This window comes from Ahaetulla prasina, chromosome 2 (genome assembly GCF_028640845.1).
Source record: "Ahaetulla prasina isolate Xishuangbanna chromosome 2, ASM2864084v1, whole genome shotgun sequence".
Taxonomy (NCBI): Eukaryota; Metazoa; Chordata; class Lepidosauria; order Squamata; family Colubridae; genus Ahaetulla; species Ahaetulla prasina.
Window position 1 is genome coordinate 264,010,039 of NC_080540.1, and position 24,201 is coordinate 264,034,239.

General features: G+C 34.7%; 1 protein-coding gene across 4 annotated transcripts in view; it reads left to right on the forward strand.

The window, feature by feature from the left end:
* TMEM161B (transmembrane protein 161B) overlaps positions 1-23,469 on the forward strand; it is a 64,135-nt gene extending 40,666 nt beyond the window's left edge. For 2 of the 4 annotated variants that reach the window (XM_058168446.1, XM_058168447.1), the window contains 3 exons: positions 133-307; positions 1,859-1,955; positions 3,429-23,469. In XM_058168446.1, the coding sequence (XP_058024429.1) occupies positions 133-307; positions 1,859-1,955; positions 3,429-3,694 (538 nt within the window). In that variant the 3' untranslated portion in view covers positions 3,695-23,469. Of the gene's footprint in view, positions 1-132; positions 308-1,304; positions 1,829-1,858; positions 1,956-3,428 lie in introns of those variants that run through there. The other 2 variants (XM_058168449.1, XM_058168448.1) reach the window with 2 other exon arrangements.
* Positions 23,470-24,201: the final 732 nt, after the last annotated feature.

Genomic DNA, 24,201 nt, shown 5'->3' on the forward strand with positions numbered 1-24,201 from the left:
TCCCATCTGCCATTTCCATCTTCTCCCCAGTATTACTGCAACAGTGGTCGCATGTTTGCTTGGGGTTGGGGGGTTGGGGCAGTGTGTGGAATGATATTTAGAAAATTTCTGTGTTCATTCTTTAATCTACAGAATGTCAGAAGCTACATTCGATACTCTAAGATTGTGGATTATAATTCTCCTATGTGCTTTGAGGTTAGCCATGATGCGCAGCCATCTCCAAGCCTATCTGAATTTAGCACAGAAATGTGTGGATCAAATGAAAAAAGAAGTTGGAAGAATAAGTACTGTTGAATTGCAGAAAATGGTAAGCCTAAGGTTACAATAATCACAAATATATATTAAGCCATTTACGTTTTAATTAATGAGCATGATTAGACTAAGGGAGAATTTGATGTGTTTTTCTAGAAACCACAACAATATTATTTTAGTTACTTTTAAGTGTAAGTTAGTCTGGCATGAAATTCCATTTTAAATAAGAAACAGCAAATATAAGAGCATTCTTGAAATATTATCCCTTTTAGAGTCAAAATAAATGTTTTGGGAGAAGTTGGAAAGATTTTTTAAATATTGAAAGTACCTCCTTAACTCTTAATTTCTTTCCTTGGCATTCCGGCCAGTTGATTTTTGGGCCTTCCGGGCCCACCAGAAGTTGGGAAACAGGCTGTTTCCAGCCTCCGGAGGGCCTCTGGGGGTGGGTGGGAAAGGCCTGTTTTTCGTTCTCCCCAGGCTCCAGAGGCTTTCTAGGAGCCTGGGGAAGGGCAAAAACAGCCTTCCCAACCCCCTTGGAGACCGTCCGGAGGCCAGAAACAGCCTGTTTGTTGACTTCTGGTGGGACCAGAAGGCCCGTTTTTCGCTCTCCCCAGGCTCCAGAGGCTTTCTAGGAGCCTGGGGAGGCAAAAACGGCCTTCCTCACCCCCCGGAAGCCAGAAATGGGCCGTGTGTTCACAAGCAGCAAATATATTCTTAATGTAAATCACTCACTCACTTTTCAGATTACAGAATAAGATCATTTTTGTAACAGCATTGCTACAAAAACTGTGGGATTGGATTCAGTCAAAAGAGGAATCAGAAAAAAACTTTTTAGTTTTTTCAGGATTAGAAATGCGTGCTTAATGAAGAGGGGATTGAAAAGAAAGTGGGAGACTGCTTGGATTAAAGTGGCATTGGTTTCTGTTTATTCATTCTGCTAACTACAGTTTGAGTACACATTTTAGTTCTTTAGTTCTTGAGAGAACAATTATTGATGCACTGTGGGCTGACAGGGCAGGAAGTGAAAAATGTAAGCTTTGCTTCCTTTCCAGTAGATAAGTATCAGGATCTTGGATGGTTGATTGTCAACTCATTCCATGGTGCCGTCCGCCAAACAATGTCGGCTGGCGGCCCCCAGGGGAAGGGCCTTCTCTGTGGGGGCTCCCACACTCTGGAACGAGCTTCCCCCGAGCTTACGCCAAATACCTGACCTTCGGACATTTCATCGCGAACTGAAGACACACCTTTTTACTCGCACGGGGCTGGCTTGAATTGAATTTTAATCTTAAATTTTGTAAATTTGATTAATTTTAAATGGGGTTTTTAGTTCATGGCATATTTTAATTTTTTTCAGGCCAATTTTAAAATAAGTTTTTTAAATTGCATTTTAATTTGTATATTGTATGTTTTATGTTGCCTGTACACCGCCCTGAGTCCTTCAGGAGAAGGGCGGTATAAAAATCAAATAAATAAACAAATAAATAAATAAATAAATAAAAGTGTTTAATGTGGTTATACCATTAACTGTGTGTGTTGTTGGCTATGATAACTTACCTGATAATATTGTCTTGCACCCCTAATTGTGCAATATTTTTGTTGACTTCAGGTGGCCAGAGTGTTTTATTATCTTTGTATTATTGCTCTTCAATATGTGGCACCACTGGTTATGTTGCTGCACATGACTCTTCTATTAAAAACTTTAGGTAAGAAATATTCAATAAATGAAATAAAATGATTATGGGCAGTTACTGGAAAAATTATATTAGGTAAAAAAATCATTTGCAGGGTGTTCATTTTGCAAGTAGGACAGAGGTAGATGAAAAAAAGTTAATTTCTTGGTTATTCATTTCTCTATTTCCATCCCACCAGTCATCTTTTAATTTCTGAACCAACATGTGCCATGAGTATCCCTGTGCAACTGGAAACAGAAATGCTGCTGGCTATAGGGCATATTTCATATATATAATTGTTATTAAAGGTTCTTAAATAGGAAATAAAAAGTAAGACAAACTAATATAGAGAAGAGATAAATAAAAGTGCAAGAAAGGAAAATATATAAAAAAGATGGTACAGGTAGAAATAGCTTTCAATCTTCTTTACAGTACTTATAAGTGCAATCATAAATTTACCTGCTACTCTTCGGTTACCACATAACTATCTTTTTTCATTAATCTGTCCTGTCTAATCATTAAAACCATAAATCATAAGTTCATTTTTTTTTGCAAAAAACTATAAAGGGGCACCAATCAGTAATAAACACAGATATTCTCTCTGATTAAAGAAATCAATTTAGTGATTTCAGCAGTTTCTGTGATCTTCATCAAGCCTTTTTTCCATTGTGGGTAACACGGAATCTTTCCATATTTGTGCATGCAAAAATCTTAAAGTCAAATGTTGTCCTTCTTTAGCTATTAATACTATATTGACCTCTTCAATTGTCTGCAATCTTTCCTCCCTCTAGGATAGAATTCATCATATTTTGTGAAAGTTGTAAAGATATTTTATCAAAACATTTATAAGAAACTGATAATTCATCTGGTACAGGAACCTTTCCTACCTTAATATTTTTATAGCTTTAGATACTTTCCTTATTCTTATAGATGTGTCTTATAGATGTGTCTCTATCTATCTTTGTAATCCTTGGTAAATTTTGTTTCGTTAGATATTCATCAATTTTTTTCTAGATAGATATCACTTTTTTATACAATGTGTCTTTTTGCATGCCACATTGTCATCAATATAGTATCTCTCTTTTGTAATTTCAGTATCATATTTTTCTTCTTGTAATTTATATGCTAGCCACTTCCCTGGTTTACAGTATTTGCAAACTCATTTTTTTTAGATAATTCATTTTTTATTTCCATTTCCCTTGCTAGTAACATAAATAATTGTTGTAAAAACTTAAATTGTTGAGAAATGCTTATCTTTTCTGGAAATTTTTTTAACTTTTTATTTTCAAATATTTCCAAATTAATATTTCATCTTTTGAAAAATGAAGCATGATTTAATATCGAGAAAATTTGAACTCAGGTGTCTCAGGTTTCAAATGGTTGTCTTTATTCTATTCAAAATGTTGTTTGCCTTTCTTAATAAGCATGCAATTTTGTTCTTAGAAGCATGTGATTAAAAATTATTTTAAAACTTAGCAATGTTCTTGCCTTAATTATTTTTTGTAGGTAACTATTCGTGGGGCATTTATCCAGAATTACCCCCAGAGGACAGTCCACAGAGCAGTTCAGTAAGCTCTGAATCGTCATCTGATGATAGGAAGATGAAGGTAACCGTAATACAGCTAACCATGGCTCTGGCTAGCCTGAAGAACATTTTCACTCCACTGTTGTTCAGAGGACTCCTTTCATTTCTCACTTGGTGGATTGCTGCTTGTCTTTTTTCCACAAGCCTTTTTGGGCTGTTCTACCATCAATACTTGACAGTAGCATGATTTTAGAAAGCAACCATTCAAAGAAGCCTGTGTCCCCAACAGAACAGAAGAATATTAGAAGAAATAACATAATAAAGTTTCATTACTTTAATACCTCTTCTATGATCACAAGCAATGTAGTGTGTAATAGAAAAAAACATGATTCATAATACTATTGCCCAAATTTATAATCAGAATTAGGAGAGGGTTACTTTGAATTTTGTTTAAGTATCTTTTGTTTTCATGAGTTCCATCCTGCCCTGGGAGCATGATGTATTCAGTCATTGATTGACTGATCTTAGTGGTGTTAAAATAAAAAGATAATATTAATGGTGACTGCTTAAAGGTGAACTTTTAATTGAGCCATATAAGGAGTCAGAAACTTGGATGACTTTTCTTTTGAAAAGCAAACTAATTCCACAGGACAAATGAAATACTGTATATTACAGTACAGGAAACATTCTGAATAGAGTTTGTTGTAAGTGCATGGAATACAGAAGAATTGTCCTGCAGGAGGTGTTTTCATATTAGTACTGCATCACTTGTGTGAAAGTTCAAGAACGTAAGTTTCTCAGATGTTACAGCATGTGTCTCTGAGCACCCATATATTTAAAATGAATAGTGTATATAATCTTCAGGTAGTAAGCTCATGAGTTGTTTGAAAGCTTACTACATGTACTTTTGCTCCTGCACATTCACATATTAAATTACGTAAAGTGGTATAATATGTTCATGCATCTTATTATACCACATAATATAATGTGTCAAGAAATTCTAAAAATTCGTATTATAAGAGTAATATAACTATATTGTTTTGGTCTCAATCATTTTAAAAATAATAAATGGCCATATGAATCATTGAATGTTTAGTATTGGTGCTAATAATTAACTAGAAATTTATTTAGCTTTTATGATTCCATAATTTAACAAATGCCATTGTTATAGCACTAGTCGATGATGTTTGACACTAATCAATAATCACTAATTTTAACAAGTATAATTCAATAAACACTATTTGAAAACATCAGCAGTGAAATGTATACTGCAAGATGGGCAAATTTTGTTAATTATAATGGTAAGGACTATCCCAGCGCAAATAGTTTCAAGCTTTGTAATAATAATTGATTAAACCTGTATGCCACCTGACTATCAATGACTCTGGGTGGCTCACAACAATAAAATAAATTGCAATAAAATAAATAAAAAATAAAGGTAAAAGATGGCAAATATGATGAAGTGGAAGCTCTCCCTTGCCAAAGGCGAAGACCCACATCTTCATAGTTCCAAACAACAACACAGAGTCGGGCTGTATAGGTCTGAGGGTGGAGTGTGAGGCTTCATTCTAGACAGTAGATCGGACTACAGAGAAAGTACACTTCAGGGATTCTGAGATATGAGATTATTTAACATAGTGTAAGCCGCCCTGAGTCTTCGGAGAAGGGCGGGGTATAAATGCAAATAAAAAAAAATTTAATTAAAGGAACCCAAAGCATGCCAGCATGCAGGATCAAATTGGCTGGGCAGCTGTTGTGAGAGACAGGTGATCCCTCAAGTAATCAGGCCCTATGCCTTATATAGCCAAAGGTGACAGCCAACACCTTTGGCTGACATTTTTTTGTAACTACATAGAACCATTGGGTGAAGTCATCCATGGGTTTGGAGTTCTGTATCATCAATTTTACACAATCATTTCTTTTGATCAGGGCAGCCAATGAATCACAATATTTTGTGAAGTGAAAAGCTATAATTTCACTTATATAAGTTGTCTTTCCATTCTCTTTGGGGATAACTATCCTTCCATCTGACTATTGTAATCATAATATAAAAGAATAGATTAGCCATCTTTAAAAAAACATTTAAGACCATATTCTCTCAGCAGAAATGAATGGGTATATATACTAATGGTAGATGAGCAGGACAGTTCCAAATATTTGTCCAAATGGTGAATCATGACCTATAATTCCTTGATATAAAGTGAATCACATCCATGGTCCTTTTGTTATTTCCTACAACCTTAAGTTGAGATATATCCCCTCAAAAATTAAAATTAGGTCACATTATCTGAATGGATACAAAGAGGAGTGCATGTCTGAAAAAGTAAAAAAATATGCAGACAGCTTCGAAAATTTGAATGGAATTCTTTATCCAAGTACTCAACATTAAAAGTACTTATACAAACTACTCAAACTGACTCCTTGCCAATATTATACTTAACATTTTATAAGTTTTGTTTCCAATCTAATATAACAGCAGATTTGACTACCATTTCAAAATTAAGTCTTAAATGTTCCTAATTTGTGCCCAATCAGACTAATATATTATCAATACTGTTGGTTAGGTTTAAGCATTGTCAACACGCTTATTTTCCTATTGCTCTTTATATGAGAAAAACTATATATACACTTGAGGTTGATGGCCAGCTTTGCAGAAACCTTTTAACACTCCAGATTTGTAGAGTGCTCAGAAAAGTAGCATATAATTTTTAAAAACAATTGCCAGAATACAAATTTTAAATTTTGAAGTTTGTGCTCCTTTCCAAACATTAAAGTTTTTTTTAACCAAAATTAAGTGCAGTTCATTTGATTGATAGTAGATTGAACTGTGGATAGATTTCATGGACTTCTGAAGGATACACTTTTAAAAAACCCTGAATCTTCAGACATGCATGATTGGGGCTTTCCTGTCTCTCTTCCCAATCAAATTTTCATCTACCCTTTCTGAAAAGTTGGTGTTGTAGATTGGTATATTCAAATGGTAAAGAACTGCAGCAAGAGGGAGAAAGTGGTAGAAATAATGCATATATAATTTTGTAACTGCATTTGCTATTTAACAATTTTCTGTCTGAACTATTTTTGTCTCAAAATGACAGTATTTTGTGACATTTCTGCACATCACTGTTTATTCTTCTGTAAGAAACAAAACATTGTTATTGCAATGGTAATTTGATTTGGTACTTTGAGATTTTTTAACACACCCTTTACTTAAGTGTGTTTATATTCTTTTGTTGATTTCTTAATTATCAAATTACTTTTGTACAAGAATTTTCTTACATATTTGGTGGAAAAGGCATACATACATAGCTTAATCTATTAAAAGGAATATCAAGACTTTCTTCTAAAAGAAGTATACATGAGCTGGAAGCATAAAACATGGAGAAATGGCAAATGAAAGAAAGTTTAATGTTGAAAAAAGCCTTGTGGAAAATAGGTTGTAACCAGTGACTGAAAACCATTATTACCTGGACAAATGGATTAAATTATGTGAGAACAAGAAAGAAAAATATAATCCATACTGAAACTTAAGTATTCATGGAATGCTACATAGCAATCATTCTGGATTGCCACATACAATATTTCTTGTGCAAATTTTATTTTTAAAATATTGGTTAATTGCAACCTATATTTAATGAAATTAGGTTGTAACTCCTTTGATATCTATCAACAGCAAATACAGCTGTTTCCTAAGTTTGAAATAAAAGTGTTTGTTACAACATTTTTCATAATTATTTTTTTTTTTGTAAAATTGCATTATAGTAAATTCACAATGCCTTAAAGTACTGAAATGTTTCTGAAGAATTATACCATCCTTTGGTGATGAATTTTAATGACTCTCTTACATGGGAACATTGCAGCAACTATTGCTTTCCAGTTTAAATATCTTGTTTTAATCTTGTTCTAGTGTAAGAAAATATATGGCATTTGAATATGTTAAATATTTTATCAAAATATTTTCCATTTCTGTGATTTATGATAAATTGCTTCTTGACTAAATGTGGGTCAAACACTCAGTTGGGTTTTAGAAAAGCTAGTTGCAGTTGATAGGAAATATTTTTGTGCTAAGTATTGGGAAATAATTTTATAAAGTATATTCATAAGGATGAACAATCTATAAATACAGCTTTAATTGGAACAATATGTTAACACAGAATAACATTCTACAGAACCATGTCATTCTCCAATTGATATTTTTCTACTTTTTAAATATTCTACCACACTGGTAAGATATTGGTATAAATTATTTGTTTAAATAGATTGAAAGTATCTTTTAAAATAGATGACATGAAATAAAAGAATTTTGAAATCAAAAGAAATAATCCTACTTATATTGATCATTCTATTAAGAACAGTGCTAAGCTATTCAATTGAGAGAAAGTTTCAGACCCCCCTTCCCCCCCCCACCGCAGTTGGCCCTGAAACTCGCCAAATAACAATATATGGAGAAAGATAGACTCCCCAATCTACCTCATAGGGTTGTGGCTATAAAATGAAAGGAGATCCCCCCCCCTTTTCCCATTACATTGCTTTGAAGGGAGACCCTGTCTCTCCACATTACATTGCTTTGAGTTCCTTAAAAAAAAGCCACACATATAATCATCAGTTGATTATGGGCCATCAAGTCAGTGTCAGCTCTTAGTCATCATGTAAATAGATTTTCTTGGAAGCATGCACTAAAATACAGTCAATAAAGTGGCATTACTTAGATATGACAAAAATTATCTATTAAAAGAGTATAGCTAATGTTGGAATTTGAAGAAGCAATATAAAAATATTTAAGCTTTTCAATTTTGGTGTTGGACAGACTTCTGAGAAAACCATGGATAGTAAGAAAATAAACATGGATCATTAAACAAAACAACTCTTCTTACTTCAGGTATAGCTGAGCTAGCTCAAATTATCCTTTGGACATATGATGTGAAGACACAGTAGTTTTCTAGAGAACGCTCTAGTGCTGGAAGAGAAGAAAAATAATTAGCGGCAAGTGGGGTAAACAAAGTTATAGTGGCAGATCTGAAAGACCAAGTTAGGGACAGTTCATCATGGAGAAAATCTCTCTGTCTAAGAGTTGACATCAACTTGATGGTACATAATTAGTAGCTATTGGTGTAGATATCTGCTGAAAAGGAACTTAACAGGAATATATTGCCAAAAATTTTTTAATTTTATTTTATTCAAGATGATAGTGGGAAGATAAATCTAGTAGAAAAGATAAAACACATTGCACAGTGTAAAATTATATTTTCTATTTCTATTATATGAGATAGTCTAGATTCCTTTGTGTATTTGTGATAAAAGTGTAAGATGAATTTAACTCTGAAATTAATTTAAAGCATTTTTATTCCTTCATATTGTTTCAAATAAATTCATAGGATATTAAGTTCTGTGGCAGGATCATCTCAAGATTTTCACTGTAAAGTAAAATTACTTGTTGAGAAAGGTGGATATGATTTTCCATTTCACTCCATTGCAATTCTGGCAAACATTTGGAAACATGTTTGCCTGGTAATATTATTTCAGTACCTGCACTTTATGCCATAAAATGCATAAGGAAAATATTGATCACAGATACACATTTGACCCTTTTTCTGCATAAAAAGCCTCATAGAGGGTTAATCTTGAAGAGGGTATGTAGCACTAGTTAAGATAAAATAAGAGGCAATTCAGTTCTGAGAAAGTAAAAGGTATGAGAAAGAATCTCAGAATCCCCCTGCTTTGATTTTTGTTGTAGGATATAATAAAATAGCATTCCTGTAATCTTTTATTGTCTCTTTGCTTACTTGGAGTATCATGAAAGGTGAACATCCAAGTTGAAGTAGCTTTGTTTTTTAAGTAGGTCCATTGTAAATTTCACATTATCATCACTTTGGATCAACTTAGTTCTTTCTACAAAACCAGTGGTAGAATTTTAAGCCAAGTTTACACAAGACTACTACTTCCCTGTTTAATTCAGCTTTAGCTCTTGTTGTTTGAGTTCTTTGACCATTATTCCATTGCTGTTTCTGAAGTTATTCAAAGCTGATACAGGTTTTGCAGCATTAATTAACAATGCTAAACCTACAATCACTGCTGATTAAAAAATTGAAGGAAGTTTATTAAATTAATATTAGCTGTTCCTATTAGACTTGATCTCAGCCAAAAGGCCCAGAAACTGTTTTTACATTCTTTGATTTCAGGAGTATGTCCTGTCTGTTTAAACCAAGAAGTTGCTTTAAAGAATGTGAAATTTATTTTTATCTTAAAATGAAGTTCTTATAATAGAAAACTTTATTTCATGTTTATTTGACACAGAATGTTTAATAGTTGATTGCAATCAACTTTTTTTGGGAGATGCACTTGCAATGTTTGAGCACTAATTTGCATGGTTCGGACTTGTCTGTATATTGTGGGCTGAAATACACATAACTGTTAACAAGATTTGAAGCCAATTGTTATAGATAAGGATGCATATGTTTTGTCTTATTACACCTTTAATATTTATAACGCATCAAGTATTGCGGACTTTTTCCACACCGGGGGGGGGGGGATGCACAAGTATTTCCTTTACAACAAGGGAAAACTACTACTATTTTACAATAGACTACTGATGTATGTGGTCTTTACATTTGAATTGCAGGGTACGTGTTTGTTCCTAACAAGTGAGCATCACAGAGGGCTTTCTTGCTCTCTCTTTTTAAAGCAATCTAGTCAAATGCCTTGGAGATGCTTGTCTGTGTGATCATTTTCCATTTTTTTCTTTTTCCTGTATTCTTTAAAAAACACTCTTATTTTATTCTGTCATGTATGCAATTTTCTCTTGTTCATGGGTTTGATGTGATAAAAATAAATTATAAAAAAGAAATAAGTGGGCTGTCTTTTCACTATTTATTAATCAGCTAGTCTAGATGATACAACCTAACTGGCCTTGGCTAATACTGAAAAGCTAAGCAGAATTGAATCTCGGTTGTACTTAGATGGGAGACACCAGGAAACCTTGTTCTGTAAGGTAGATTGAAAAGGACATTTGACATTACCATAGTATGCTCTTATTTTTGATTCATATTAGCACTCTGTGTGTACAATATCTTATATCTAAATACAAATATGCCACAGATTAGCTCAGGCTGAGCAAACAATAGCAATCGCACTTAGACTTAATATACCACTTCACAGAGCTTTTACAGCCATCTCTAAGCAGTTTACAGAGTCAGCATATTGCCCCCAACAATCTGGGTCCTCATTTTACCGCCCTCAGAAGGATGGAAGGCTGAGTCAACCTTGAACCTGGTTAGTTAGAACAATTAATAAGTGGAACGACTTGCCTGCAGAAGTTGTGAATGCTCGAACACTGGAATTTTTAAGAAAATGTTGGATAACCATCTGACTGAGATGGTGAAGGGTTTCCTGCCTGGGCAGGGGGTTGGACTAGAAGGCCTCCAAGGTCCCTTCCAACTCTGTTGTTATATTAAATGCTCATGAGATTCGATCTGCCAAATAGCCGGCTGTCAGCAGAAGTAGCCTGCAGTACTGTATTCTAACCACTGTGCCACTGCGGCTTAAAAAACAAATTGATTTAAACTAGATGATGATTTCAACTGCAATTTTAAATTTTAGTGTGTATAAAGGCTATTTTGATCTGCAGAAGTCTTTGTATTCAGTGGATTATTTCTGGTGCTTGAGTGTAGTGGAGATTTTGTTGATTTTACCTTTCTTATGCATTTCACTGTCTCACTCCACAGCTGAATTGCTTTGGAAAATTAATTGATTATGCAACAGTGGGGGAGGTGGATGATGAGAATTGTAATAAATATAAGAGAAGTTGAATCATTCTTCTATTACTGACATTAAAAATATTACAGACACAACTCTATTCAGACTGTTTCTGCTGGTGGAATCAAATCCTAGAAATAGGTGTAGCTGCTGAAATCAAGGCATTTCTATTCTAATGCTTCTGTGAAGTGCAGCTCAGCTCTTGGTGGTTTCATGGACACATCTATATAGTTTTAAAACAGTAGCATAGAAGTGATTTGCCATTGACACTTTCTGGGAGACATCTGTTCTTATTTCGCAGTCTAGCCTACAATCCTTTCATTTCCTGAAGTTCTCTCATCCAAATACAGACCAGAACCAAAATTAGCCAAGGGCAGTTTTAAAATATTTAGCAGTTATTTATGTCAACTTTCTTATTTTCAATCTAGGATCTCAAAAATCTATACTAAACAGATAATTCCAGTAAAAGTGAGCTATTAAAAAACCAAGCACTTCCTCTGCCTATGAATGGGGCAATTTATAAACTTTGATATACAGTCATGGCCAAAATTGTTGGCACCCCCGAAATTTTTCATTTCATTTGAATGTCCTTGTTCATTCAATTGGGACTAAATGAAGAAAGCATTTAGACAATATGTTTTTTTTGGGTAATGAATGTTGCGTAAATTTGGTTCTCGACTCATTGCTTGCCGCAATGTATGTAATACTCATTTTGCATAATGAGTGACAAATATTCAGACACAAAGTAGGTGATATGTTGAAATCAATAATGATAAAAAATGGGAGATAAAGTATTTCTTCCTTTTATATTTTTATGACAAAAGTAACCCTATTGCTGTGTGTTAAGCCAGGAAGAAAAACTATATATTAATCTACAGTATATTTTTGCATGACAGGCAGCACTTTACTAATAACGGTAGGAAGGCTAAAAGGTAGTTGTAGTAGCACTTATAAGCTTTTCTACTCTGCAAGTGTTACAGAAATTACATAACCATCATTATATAATACCAGTGTAGTAAACAGTGTTCCATGAGAATTCAATGTTGTATTCTAGAAGAAACTAGATACTTCAATCTTTACTAACATTGGTTATTGGTAAAGCACCAGCCATAATGGATGTATATAACTTTTTATACCTGCTGTGTACAGAAGCAATTGTATAGTGTACAGAAACTTGTGCAAAAAAGACTCCTGTTGTTGCAAAGCCATATCAATTGTGTTAATTTTTGCTAGGCAATAGAAGATACTTCATGCTGTTATTTTGTGTGTTCTGTAAGTTGGTTCTGTAGTTGAAGTTTATATAACAGAAAACATGAAAGCAATGTAAGCAAACACCAAAATGTGCTTGTGTAAATTTATACTTTCAGATTGCAAGTATTTACCTATTGTGCATTTCTGGCTAGAGACTAGTTATTTAGATAATTCTACTTGATATGTGCATTTGTACATTACATATTGTTAAGAAAATACTGTTAATTTTTTTTGAAGTATTTCTAAAAATGATATCAAAAGCTACCTGGCCGTCAATAAAAATCAAATTATTTCCTTAAATTATGCAGTTCCTTTCTATGACAAGTTTACTCCAAATAATTCTCTGCCAGATAATCTGTACAAGATAATCTCTACTTACTGGTTTTGTTTGGTAATTAGGGTGATTTATATTGATATATTGATCATCAATTGTGTTGTAAATGTACCTTGATGAACGTATCTTTTCTTTTATGTACACTGAGAGCATATGCACCAAGACAAATTCCTTGTGTGTCCAATCACACTTGGCCAATAAAATTCTATTCTAAAATTCTATTCTAGTGCTGGAGTTAAATTAAGAGCAAAGTGTGAGCTGGTGATAGCAGAAGACAATAGGAATTCTAAATATAATGATATAAATACAATTGGGAAGTATTATCCTAAAAAAAAGTTGGAGAGAAAATGTAACTTTGCATCTATTAACTTTGTGAGGTCACTATTATAACCAAATTAAGTTTTCTTTTAGTAAAAGAATGTTCCTATCAAAGGGTCCAGGAAGTAATAAACAAGGTAGACATATCTGACCTCCTGAATTTTGTTTTAGTCTTTGTTAAACAGGTTTTTATGAATAATGTATTAAAACTTGTAACCTGAAAGTTCTACATGAGTAACTTCTTTCCATTGAAAGGTCTCTGTAGTTTTAATATACTTATATTCAATTGTGGAAGAGCAGTTATTTTACTGTCCAAGCAGGCTAAAGCTGCTTTTACAATTGCATAAAAGTTGCATAAAAAAGCTAGTAATTAGCTATCAGAAACCACATTATTGAATTTTTAGCATGTCATGGAAATTGTTGGATTAATTAAGATGAACATTCCTGACTGCAAAAATAAGCTCTTTGTTTCTTCTGCAAAGGCATCATGAAAGACACTGTTTTGTTGGGAAAAGACAAATAGAATAACGATAAGAGCATTGCCATTAACCTTGGTACTGTTTGTCTACTATTTCATTTTATGATAAAATTCTCAATGTTTGGCAGGTTGAGGTGTTTGGCCATTTGTATGGGATTTCAGATTGGAAATTTGATAATTATGTCAGACATATTTCAACTTAATGTTGTGATTAAAGGTCCAATGGCAACTTAGCTGAATTTGAATCATTTAAAGATTCAATCAAAAAAATAAATTATAATGGGGAACATTCAAAACAATGAAGGTGCTTCACTGACAATGAAGAATAGAGCAGGAGTGGTAAAGGTCATTAACTTGGCCAATTTGGATGGCTTTACTGCAATAGTATCTTTGAATCTGTTTTAGGCATGGCATGAATGAATAGTGAATAGAGCAGAACAGAACAGAATAGAATAGAGTTCTTTATTGGCCAAGTGTGATTGGACACACAAGGAATTTGTCTTTGGTGTATATGCTCAGTGTACATAAGGAGAATAAAATACATTAATCAAGAATAAAAAGATACAACACTTAGTGGACAACGTAACAGTTTTCAAATTCTCCAGCAAGGAAGTTTTAGAAAAGTTGGCTGAACCAATGAAAACATATTTTACAACAATTTAAAAATAGAACTTTCAAAACCTTTGCAAACAGTTAACTCTTTTCTTACTTTTCCAGTGCTCAGCCTGGCATGCAGTGCACAATGAAGACTGCCATGTTGTAAAAGGGTTGCTTGCCATCTATTGCCTCTGATCACTGGAGTCCACCTTCTCTGTGTCTCAAACAATCAGCACTTTTGGCCTGTCAAAATCCCAGCGCTCGGGCTGGATGCATCATGTGCTAGCCAAGCCATGCCCAGTTTAGCGAAGGGGGAAACAGTCCCGCTATGTCACGTGATGCTGCCATGACCCTGTGAGTTTGACACCCCTGCTGTACAGCATAAAAGAAATACACACATGAGTTCAAGAAGCATTACAGAGGCAATGACAGGGTGTGACTACACGTTGCCATTCGGTTGTCTTATTATTAACACTTCCTGAGGCAAATGTGTAATTTTCCTTAGCTTGTGCAACTACTTTTCAAACCCAGGAAAAGGTGTTGTTTCTTTAAAATACAGATAAGGCACCTGTACTGGATCTAAAGCTCCTTTGTCCATTTTTTATTCTGATATTGTACAGCTCTAGTAAAGGGGGTCAGACTCATGCCTGTCCACCAGCATCACTGAATTTGATTTGAGGGAAATGGTGGCAAAAGAAAGATGAAGTTTGAAAATGGCTTAGATCTAGCTAGAAACTATAATATGTACTTTTTAAAAATGCTTCCAGGTAGTTGGGAGATGGGCGGCTGGGTGGTTACTAGCTCTTCCTCCATCTTTTCTCGTTTTTACTTGACCCACAGCAAAGCTATTATTAAGTATTGGAAGGGGGGGTGTTAAGAAAAACAACTGTTTATGCTTTCACTGGCTCCTCCTAATTCAAAATGCTGGGAACTTGCAACTACTGATTTCCAATAGCATTTTCAGAAGAGATTAGGATTAATTTTGATTATTTCCCTGTAATCACCTGTGAGCATGAGGATAGGGACTTCTTCACTTGCTATGCACATCTTAAGTTAATTATTCCTAATCGCTGGTAACAATTGCATGTAGTGTCCCAGAAAATAATAAGAAAGGACAATCTGGAGAGTCCCTGACTGGAAGGTAGATTTGTTACTTCTTCAGATCAAATGCCAATCCCTCTACGTACTACTTCCCCCCAGTTTGATATTGAGAAAAAAGTTCAAGATTTATTCATTTACGTTTTTATACACGTACATATTTATACATGTACATCTACAGTTTCTTCCTCAATGCCATCACTCTGCTAAACAACTAATTCCCACAACACTGTCAAATTAACTACTAAGACTTTATTACTATTCTTCTTCTCATCCTTACTACTACCTATCTCTTCCCACTTATGGCTATTATATTCCCACATGTTGCTTGTATCTTTACAATTCATGCTTTTATTGTTTCCTAGTATGATTTGATTGCTTATTAGTATGCTATGACTATCTCTAAGTGTTGTGTCTTATGATTCTTGAGGAATATATTTTATTTTTTCTTTATGTACACTGAGAGCATGTGCATCAAAGACAAATTCCTTGTGTGTCCAATCACACTTGGCCAATAAAAGAATTCTATTCTATTTTCTGTTATAGGGAGTGGTTGAACATGGTGGGCTGTTTTGATCCTGGTCACTTCAGAAGGATCTTGCATATAGAACAGGGATGAAGCAAGAGCTAGCTTACCCTTTGCAACAGATAGCAATAGACTCTCTCTGGTAGGAGAGATTAATATGTTCTAGGAACACGATAACAGCAAGATTTCTAGATAATTTTCTGGGGCAACCTTTCTCAATTTAGTGCCTTCCAGTTATTTTTCGAAATTCTGGGACTAGTAGGAATGGTATCGTCCCACCTCAAATAATGTCTTGCTTTTTTTATTTGAATATATCCAATGAGTTTTAGTGTGCAAAAGAAATCCAAAATAGGTTGTAAAAATAAAATTGAAAGAACAATAATAAGAGCAACAAAAATAAATTTAACAGAATTTTTAAAAATGGAATAATAAAAAAATCACTGATTAACCAGGGTTGGGAGGGGAGATAATTCATTGAGGATAAAAATCAGGAGAATGACATCAGGTAGGTTGGCAGAGGTGGGCATTACGTCTATACTGACCAGCTATCATGATTCACAGAGTAGGGGCACTGCCTTTGCCTGTTCACAGAACACACAGGAGGAACATGGACAAGCACAGCAGTTAATTGAGAGAGAAGATATTTCTGCATAATGAGACTGTGCCCTGGAGCTGTTAAGGAAAATCCAGACAATGCTGCTTAACTTAGTCATTCCATCTACTACTGATGCCTAAAGCTAACTGCAGTTGAGACTATTGTATATTTTGTACCAACTATTTATAGGATCCTGTGGATTTTCTCTCACTACCAAATGCATGAGATCCCAAAGGGGTTATTAAACAGGTAAGCATACTGCAACTTGTATGCCAAGGCAGAACTATGGAAATGTTGCCTCTCAACAAAGCAAACTTTTGAATAGATTTAATAATCAGGAACGGGAAGCTTCCGTTGCAGTATTTCCAAATTTAAGCATTTAGTATATCTTTGATGCCATAAATATAATATTTATTGGAATTCCATTGCAAAAAATGTTGAAGAAATTAAGAATATTTAAACATGCATTAATGCTTGGTGAAGATGTTCCCTAGAGATTTGAATTTGCATATACCTTCAAGTCGCCCACTTACTCTGCAGCTACTTCACCTTGTTTATTTGTGCTAGGCTGACCTACTTTATCTGATCCTTTTCTCCTGCAATCATAAAAAGCATTGAAAGAAAAGGAGAACTTTTCCTTACTGATCGTAGTGATCTGTTGTTACTGAAACATCTTCTCTGTGAACCGGTCTTATGGGCCACCTTTATGGTAACCATGATTGGTCTTTGTAAAATTTTGTAGCACAGGAAAGGAAAACCCATTCTAATTCTCAAAAAACACAAAAATGAGGTCTTAAAATTTTTCAATAAATGAATTGTCTTACCTTTTAATTACACAAATTAATAATGTCCATTAATGTCAGTTTAAGGCATGAGAGATTGCTTTAATTCTAGAAATCTCTGGAAAATATTTTGAAGAAATCTGAAGTTTAAGTCAAACAGTCAACAGGTTGGATCCATTTCTGTATAGTTAAAGACTAAACTGTTTGGTCTATTTTTTGGTCTCCATCTGTTCTTTGAAAGATCATTACAGACGCTGATGAAAAGCATAGCTTCGGGGAAAAATTAAGCAGTGCTTTTATTTCTCTTACTACCATGAGGAGATAGTCAATGAAATTAAGCAACAAAGTAGATAAAACAATTTCTCCGCATGGAACAACATTGAATTAATAATTTACATGTGATTTAAATTACTTTAAACAGGTATTGGAAAAATCCATAGAATTTGAAACATAGCTTCAAGATAAATGCAGCTTATATATTAAGAATCAAAACAGTTCTACTATTTTGTGCCATTAATTTGATCTGGATTTTTAGTGACCACAGATATATTTTTTCCTTGACATAACCTAGTCTTCCAATGATTGGTAGATATTATCATATTCGATAACTTGAGCTCAAAACTGGAAGTCATCTCTGGTGATAATTTTGATTGGCAGTCAACTAAATACATTCAATTTGACTTAAAGATTTTGAGGAAATAACAGTCTTTATCAAATAAAAGGAATCCTTGTAGTCCATTTTCTCCATATTTTATAAAATACCTACATTTAATTCTTCACATAATCACACCATCTGCTGCACACTTCAGCCAGCGATGGACAAATTTCTTAAATGGTTGAATATGCAGTCAAAGGCAGACCCCAAAAACTGGAGCACAAAGGGAGAAGCAGAGGCCAGTGTGGAGACCCAATTTCACAAGAAAGTACAACAAAGGCAAAAGTTAATGCCATTTAAAATTTAGTGTTTTTACATCTATGAATAGAATATGGGAAATAAATGAGGAAAATGAGAAATCTTGACCTAGAAAGAGAAGTGCATAGATATTTAGATAAATAGATACTAGATATATGTGTGTGTGTGTATGTGTATGTATATAGATATATAATATTCTACAATATATAATTATAAATTTTATATGTAATTATAATTTAGCTCTATGAAATGGGTGGTAAATAAATTCAATAAATAAATAATAAATATTTTAGATATTACTGTAAGTTCATATTGGCAATTGACACATACTGTAGCACTGTAAAAGGCTTATTCAAATTGTTGCTGCTGGAAAGATTTGGGTAAGAATTAAAAAGGGAAATAAAACATTACTGTTGTTAGACTTTATTACAGACTACCTGGGTGTGTGAAAGATGGAGATGAGCTCTTTCAAGCATCAGATGACTTATCTTTCAAAGAACCATGTAATGCATAATTTCAATTATCTTAACATCTTCTGGGAATCTAGCTCAGACAAGAGACAGAGATATAAGAAATTCTTGTCCTTTTTGCTGATAAAAGCAAAACCAGGAGCTCTGCTGTTGAAACCTAATCCTTACAAAGAATGAGGAATTGCTTGAAGAAGTAAGGATGACTGGTACCCTGGATGTCCTTGAGTTTATGGTGTCCAGAGGGGAAGAATTGGGAAAAGTCAAACCTATATATTAGACTTAGAAAAGTGGGCTTTGATTAACTCTGATGAAAGATAAATCAGATTAAATGGTTTGAAAAACTAAGAATAAAAATTTTCAAGATGGATGAGGAAGTGTATGAAAGGAGCTACTGGAGTCTCCTACCTCATGTAGGAAGGGTTCTTCCTTCTTACAAGTAGGAAACAAACTACAGAGACTAAGGAGGCCAGTGTGAATATACACAAAAGATCTCTAAGATGCTAAACAGAAAAAAAAGGCATATACAGGTAATTCTTAGTTAAGGACCCCTTATCCAGAAACCATTCAAAATTACAACTGTGTAAACAAGTTGTACCTACGGTCTAGTCCTTGAAGATTGGTTCTCTCAGCACCCCCATGGTCAAATGATTGCAATCTGGGTGTTTGTTTATTCAGTCAATGAACTTTCCACATCCAGCAGCAGTGGCTTGACCTGTGTGCCAGCCTATTTATGAGCTATCTGAGACCTGGAATTTCCTGCTGGTTTCCCCACTGACTTTGCTTCTGGCAAGAAGTTGCAAGGCTTAATGACCAGTGATCCTCGCTTCAAGACAGCAATAGGAACTGCAGGGATTGTCATTGCTAAGTAATGCAACAACATGATGTGCTTTAGAACTGTATCAGTTAGCAACAAAAATTCTGCTTCGTTTTACTATTGTTAACTGAGGAATATCTGTATCTGAAATAGAAGGAGGGACACATTACTAAAGAATACAAAGTACTGTAATCTTCAGAAACTGTAGGAACTGGGATAGGCTAAATGTCAGAAGGACATTATGTTGTTTATTTGCATTAGAAAAAAAGGATAGCAAAGAGGATCCATTGTGTAGAGCATGGGTGTCAAACTCGCGGTGTCATGTTGCTGTCACGTGACGTTTTTCCCATTCGCAGAGCTGGGGTGGGCGTGGCCTGCATGTGATGCATCCGGCTCACAGTCCACCAGTTTGACCCCCCTGGTGTAGAGAAAGGGATACATTGATGGTGATGAGAGGCAGAAATTTTCTATTTTGTCCATCTTCTCTTAAAAGGTAAATAGGATTCCTATTAGTTAACACATCAGTGAAGTGAAGTGGGAATTGCAGCATAGGTATAGGTAACTAAGTTAATTTAGATGAATTCAAGTTTGCAAGACTAGATGTATTACATCCTAGGTTACAGAAAGGAACTTAGTGAGGTCATTGTAGAATAGCTTCTTAAAAAACTTTGAGAATCCTAGAGATCTGATGAAGTCCTGAAATACCAGAGGAACCAATATCATGCCTATATTCAAAAGATAAAGAAGGAGGGGCCCAAGAAATTACAACCCATCTTGATTACTATACTCTGTAAGGATCTCTAACAGATTATTTAATAGCATATTTGTGAGCAGGTGCATAGGCATGCTACAATTAAAAAAATCTGGCATGGACTTGTCATAAATTGTATCAGATTACCTGTATCACTTTTGACAGACTTCTAGCTTAATGGTTAGAGAATGCATAAATGTATAATACCTGAACCATGGAAAAAAATTCAATAGACTTCAGTACTCCCATGTGACACCACTATTTTATGAACAGCATTGGTTGCCACTTTACTTCCAGGGGTAATATAAGTGGTGTAAAGGCTTTCACTAGCCAATTCCATTATCCCTATATATGATGGTCCTAGACATACTGTTCTGACCTCACATATTTTTAATCTAATATAATATAACAACAGAGTTGGAAGGGACCTTGGAGGCCTTCTAGTCCAACCCCCTGCCCAGGCAGGAAACCCTACACCATCTCAGTCAGATGGTCATCCAACATTTTCTTAAAAATTTCCAGTGTTGGAGCATTCACAACTTCTGCAGGCAAGTCGTTCCACTTATTAATTGTTCTAACTGTCAGGAAATTTCTCCTTAGTTCTAAGTTGCTTCTTTCCTTGATCAGTTTCCACCCATTGCTTCTTGTTCTACCTTCAGGTGCTTTGGAGAACAGCCCGACTCCCTCTTCCTTGTGGCAACCCCTGAGATATTGGAACATATTTTGAATTATGGTATTGTGGTTAGTGACTAACTAAATTTTGAAAGGCTAGATATACTTGTGACCAAATCAGATACATACAACATCACACTTGTACCCTTTGGTCATTATTTTTATTCACATTTTTAAATAACACATTTTACTACTACCAATAACCAGGTAATTTGTTCTCAGATTGAAAACTATAGTTTTTAAGATTTACTGAAAAGGAAAAGCAGAAAAAATTAAGAAGTGGTATGACTGTGAAATACATGTATATATCAAATATTTCCAAAATCCACAATTGATCCAGCATCAGTAGCAGCAATCTGGACTTGTAGACATAGTTCCAGACTTTAAAATTCAATAAGAAGCCTTCACTATAAGAATTCTGAAACTAGAACTAACTGCCTTGTCAGGTACCTTCAGGCTAAAATTTATTGTGCTCTCCCTAATTTTCTGCACCTTGCAATTTCCCCTATGCTGTTTACTTACAACTAAATATGACCTTAATGTGGCCTCTTTCAGGGAAAGTTGGCTGAGAATGATTTTTGAGTATAGTTCACATAAAACAATGACTAAGAGAAAGATATATCTAATTTATTAATATTTATATGTTGGCCTTCAAAATAGGTAAAACTTCAATCCCGAAAGAAAGCATTTCCTTCAAGATGTTGCTTCTTAATCCTTTCAATATTACGCAGAGTGCATACTTTAATGGCATGAGGGCTACTTACGGTAATAGTTAGATAGTGGATTTTTCTTTTTATATCACCTGTTTCTATTTTGTGAATTGATCTTACGTAAATTTAGTTGTATTTTTTTAAAAAATTAGGGCTCAGAATTTTGGTCTGACCAACATAGAATGTAGACTTATGAAAAATTATTTTTATTTATGTAGGCTAAAACTGCTTCTGTCATTTTAATAAATATCAAATATTCCAACCTTTAAGTTACACAGAATTATTTTAAGTTTTAATTCTAAACCTATAATGTTATATTATTATCTTTTGGAAGATCTTTGTCATTGTCTCCTATTTGTCAAGTCTCAGTGATGTTCCTTACCTCAAAATCCAATCATCCCATAAATTTGGATATTTGTATAATATCCAAATATAATACATTTATTTGGATAACTCTGCATGTGTAAATATTGATCAGCATATATGAAAACAAGTTACAGAAATAATATGTTGATGCTCATCCATCATCTCATTTTGGAAGCATTAGTATGTTCTAAAAATATTACCCAAATGTGTCTCTGTTATTCTGTTCTGCATTTTCATCAAAACTAGTGCTGTCCATATCCATTGGACTAATTGTCAGGTGGAATTCTAATGATGCCATGGTATAAATATAGATGCTTATATTGGGTATGTGGCATTTTCCCTTTGTGATGAACAAGAGTGTCTAGAGCATTCTGTCCTGTCTTTGTATAAAGAGCCGTTTAATTTCTGAAGTAAGGTATCTGTTTTCTGTAATTCTAATGGTGTGCTTTCAGAATAGTCACATACTGGCACATAAAGCTCATGGTTTAGATCAAGATGTGTAATTGAGAAGCTTAAAAATAGCGGTACAATTTACAAAAGATTCCATTTTGTATCTTTTTCAATAAGGAATGAGAGGAGATCCAATATTTTGAAACTGAACATTTTACTGCACCACCAATGCAAGAAAACCTCTCAGGCCCAACCTTTAGGCTCCAGCATTATGCTGGAACAACTGGGCGGTTATTTAATTTTAGACTCAGGAAATGTCATCTGCACGCTCCATAATGTGCATGATCATTTTTATTCTAAATGGAGTAAATCAGTTAGCTTCATTTGGGACTCCTCTAATTCATTTAGTTGCAGATAGACTTGACTCTCTGATTCCAAGTCTTGCTCAATGCTTTGTTTTCAACCTAAACTTAATCATTTAATATCGCCAGTGAAGTAACACAAATGCACATGAAAGTTTGATCAAATGTTTGGACTGTTTCAGCATCTGTTTACATTGGGTGGCTGCACCTGTAGGACATTGCTTTAAAAAATGGTTCATACTTTAACATTTGGGGGAAATGAACATGGAAAATTTCCAGTTTCAAGCAAAATAGTACTGTTTTGGTCATTTGAGTTTGAATTCAAAGCACTTTGCTTTTACTCCATATTTACCATCAATTTAGCATCTTAAATCATGCACTGTTTAATCTATACAAGACATGATTATATAGAGTTAAGGAGCAGAAATGACTGTTGTGACTGAGGCCCAAGTAGTGGTTACCAACACAATTCAGTCCTGAACAAACTTATTTTATTAGAACATTAGAATTAATTCATTGTCAGTGTAGTCCAAAAGAAACAAAACTAACCCTAACCCTAACCCTAACACTACCTGACTCTGTGGTCTCTTCCCAAAATCCCCAAAGCTTCATCCAAAAACTATCTACCATTAACCTTACCCCATTCCTAAGAGGTCTGTAAGGGGCGTGCATAAGTGCACAATCGTGCCTACCGTTCCTGTCCTATTGTTTCCTTTCGTTATATCCAATTAATATAGTTATTACATACTCATACTCATATATATGCTTATATATTGTATAATTATTTCATGCTTATGCTTATATATACTGTGTGACTAAATAAATAAATATCCTTCATAAACAGTCCTTCGGCTTTATCAGCAACCTTTGTTGTCTTTGGCAACCTGACAAAGGCTTTTTTTTGGCAAAACCCCCACAAACTTCAAGAGACGTTGACAAGAAGCAATGGAATCAACGTTGCTTTTCTACAAAGAACCCAACAGTTCGTTACTGCTCTTTTAAGCCTTATGGGAGTGATCAATCATCTTCTGGCCTTACTCCTGAGTCATCCTTTTTGCTTCAGCTGCTCTTGCCTTCTGGCAGCTCTTCTCATGCGTGCACTAGGAACAGGCTCCTCCTGTTCCTTTGCCTCTCTGCTGTTCACCTCTGGAGGCTCCAAAGTCCGCGCCTCACTCCCAGATGGCCCTGACCCCATCTCTGCCTCTGATGCAGAGCCCTTGTCCGGGCCTTCCCCTGACTCTAGGACTGGCCCATTGTCCTCCCCAGTATCCTCACTGTCCGACTCCGCTGCCAGGTCCACAGGCTGCTGGTGGACCACAACAATGACAACTACAATTTAGCTAAGTTTAAACAGCATATAAAACTTACCGCTATTATTTTAAATGTTACAGTTCTGTGACCCCTAAAATGATAAATGAATTGCTACCAACCTGCCTTCCATTGAGGACCTGTATACTGCACGAATCAAGAAGAGGGCCGTGAAAATATTTACAGATCTCTCACATCCTGGACATAAACTGTTTCAACTCCTACCCTCAAAACAACACTATTAAGCACTGCACACCAGAACAACTAGAC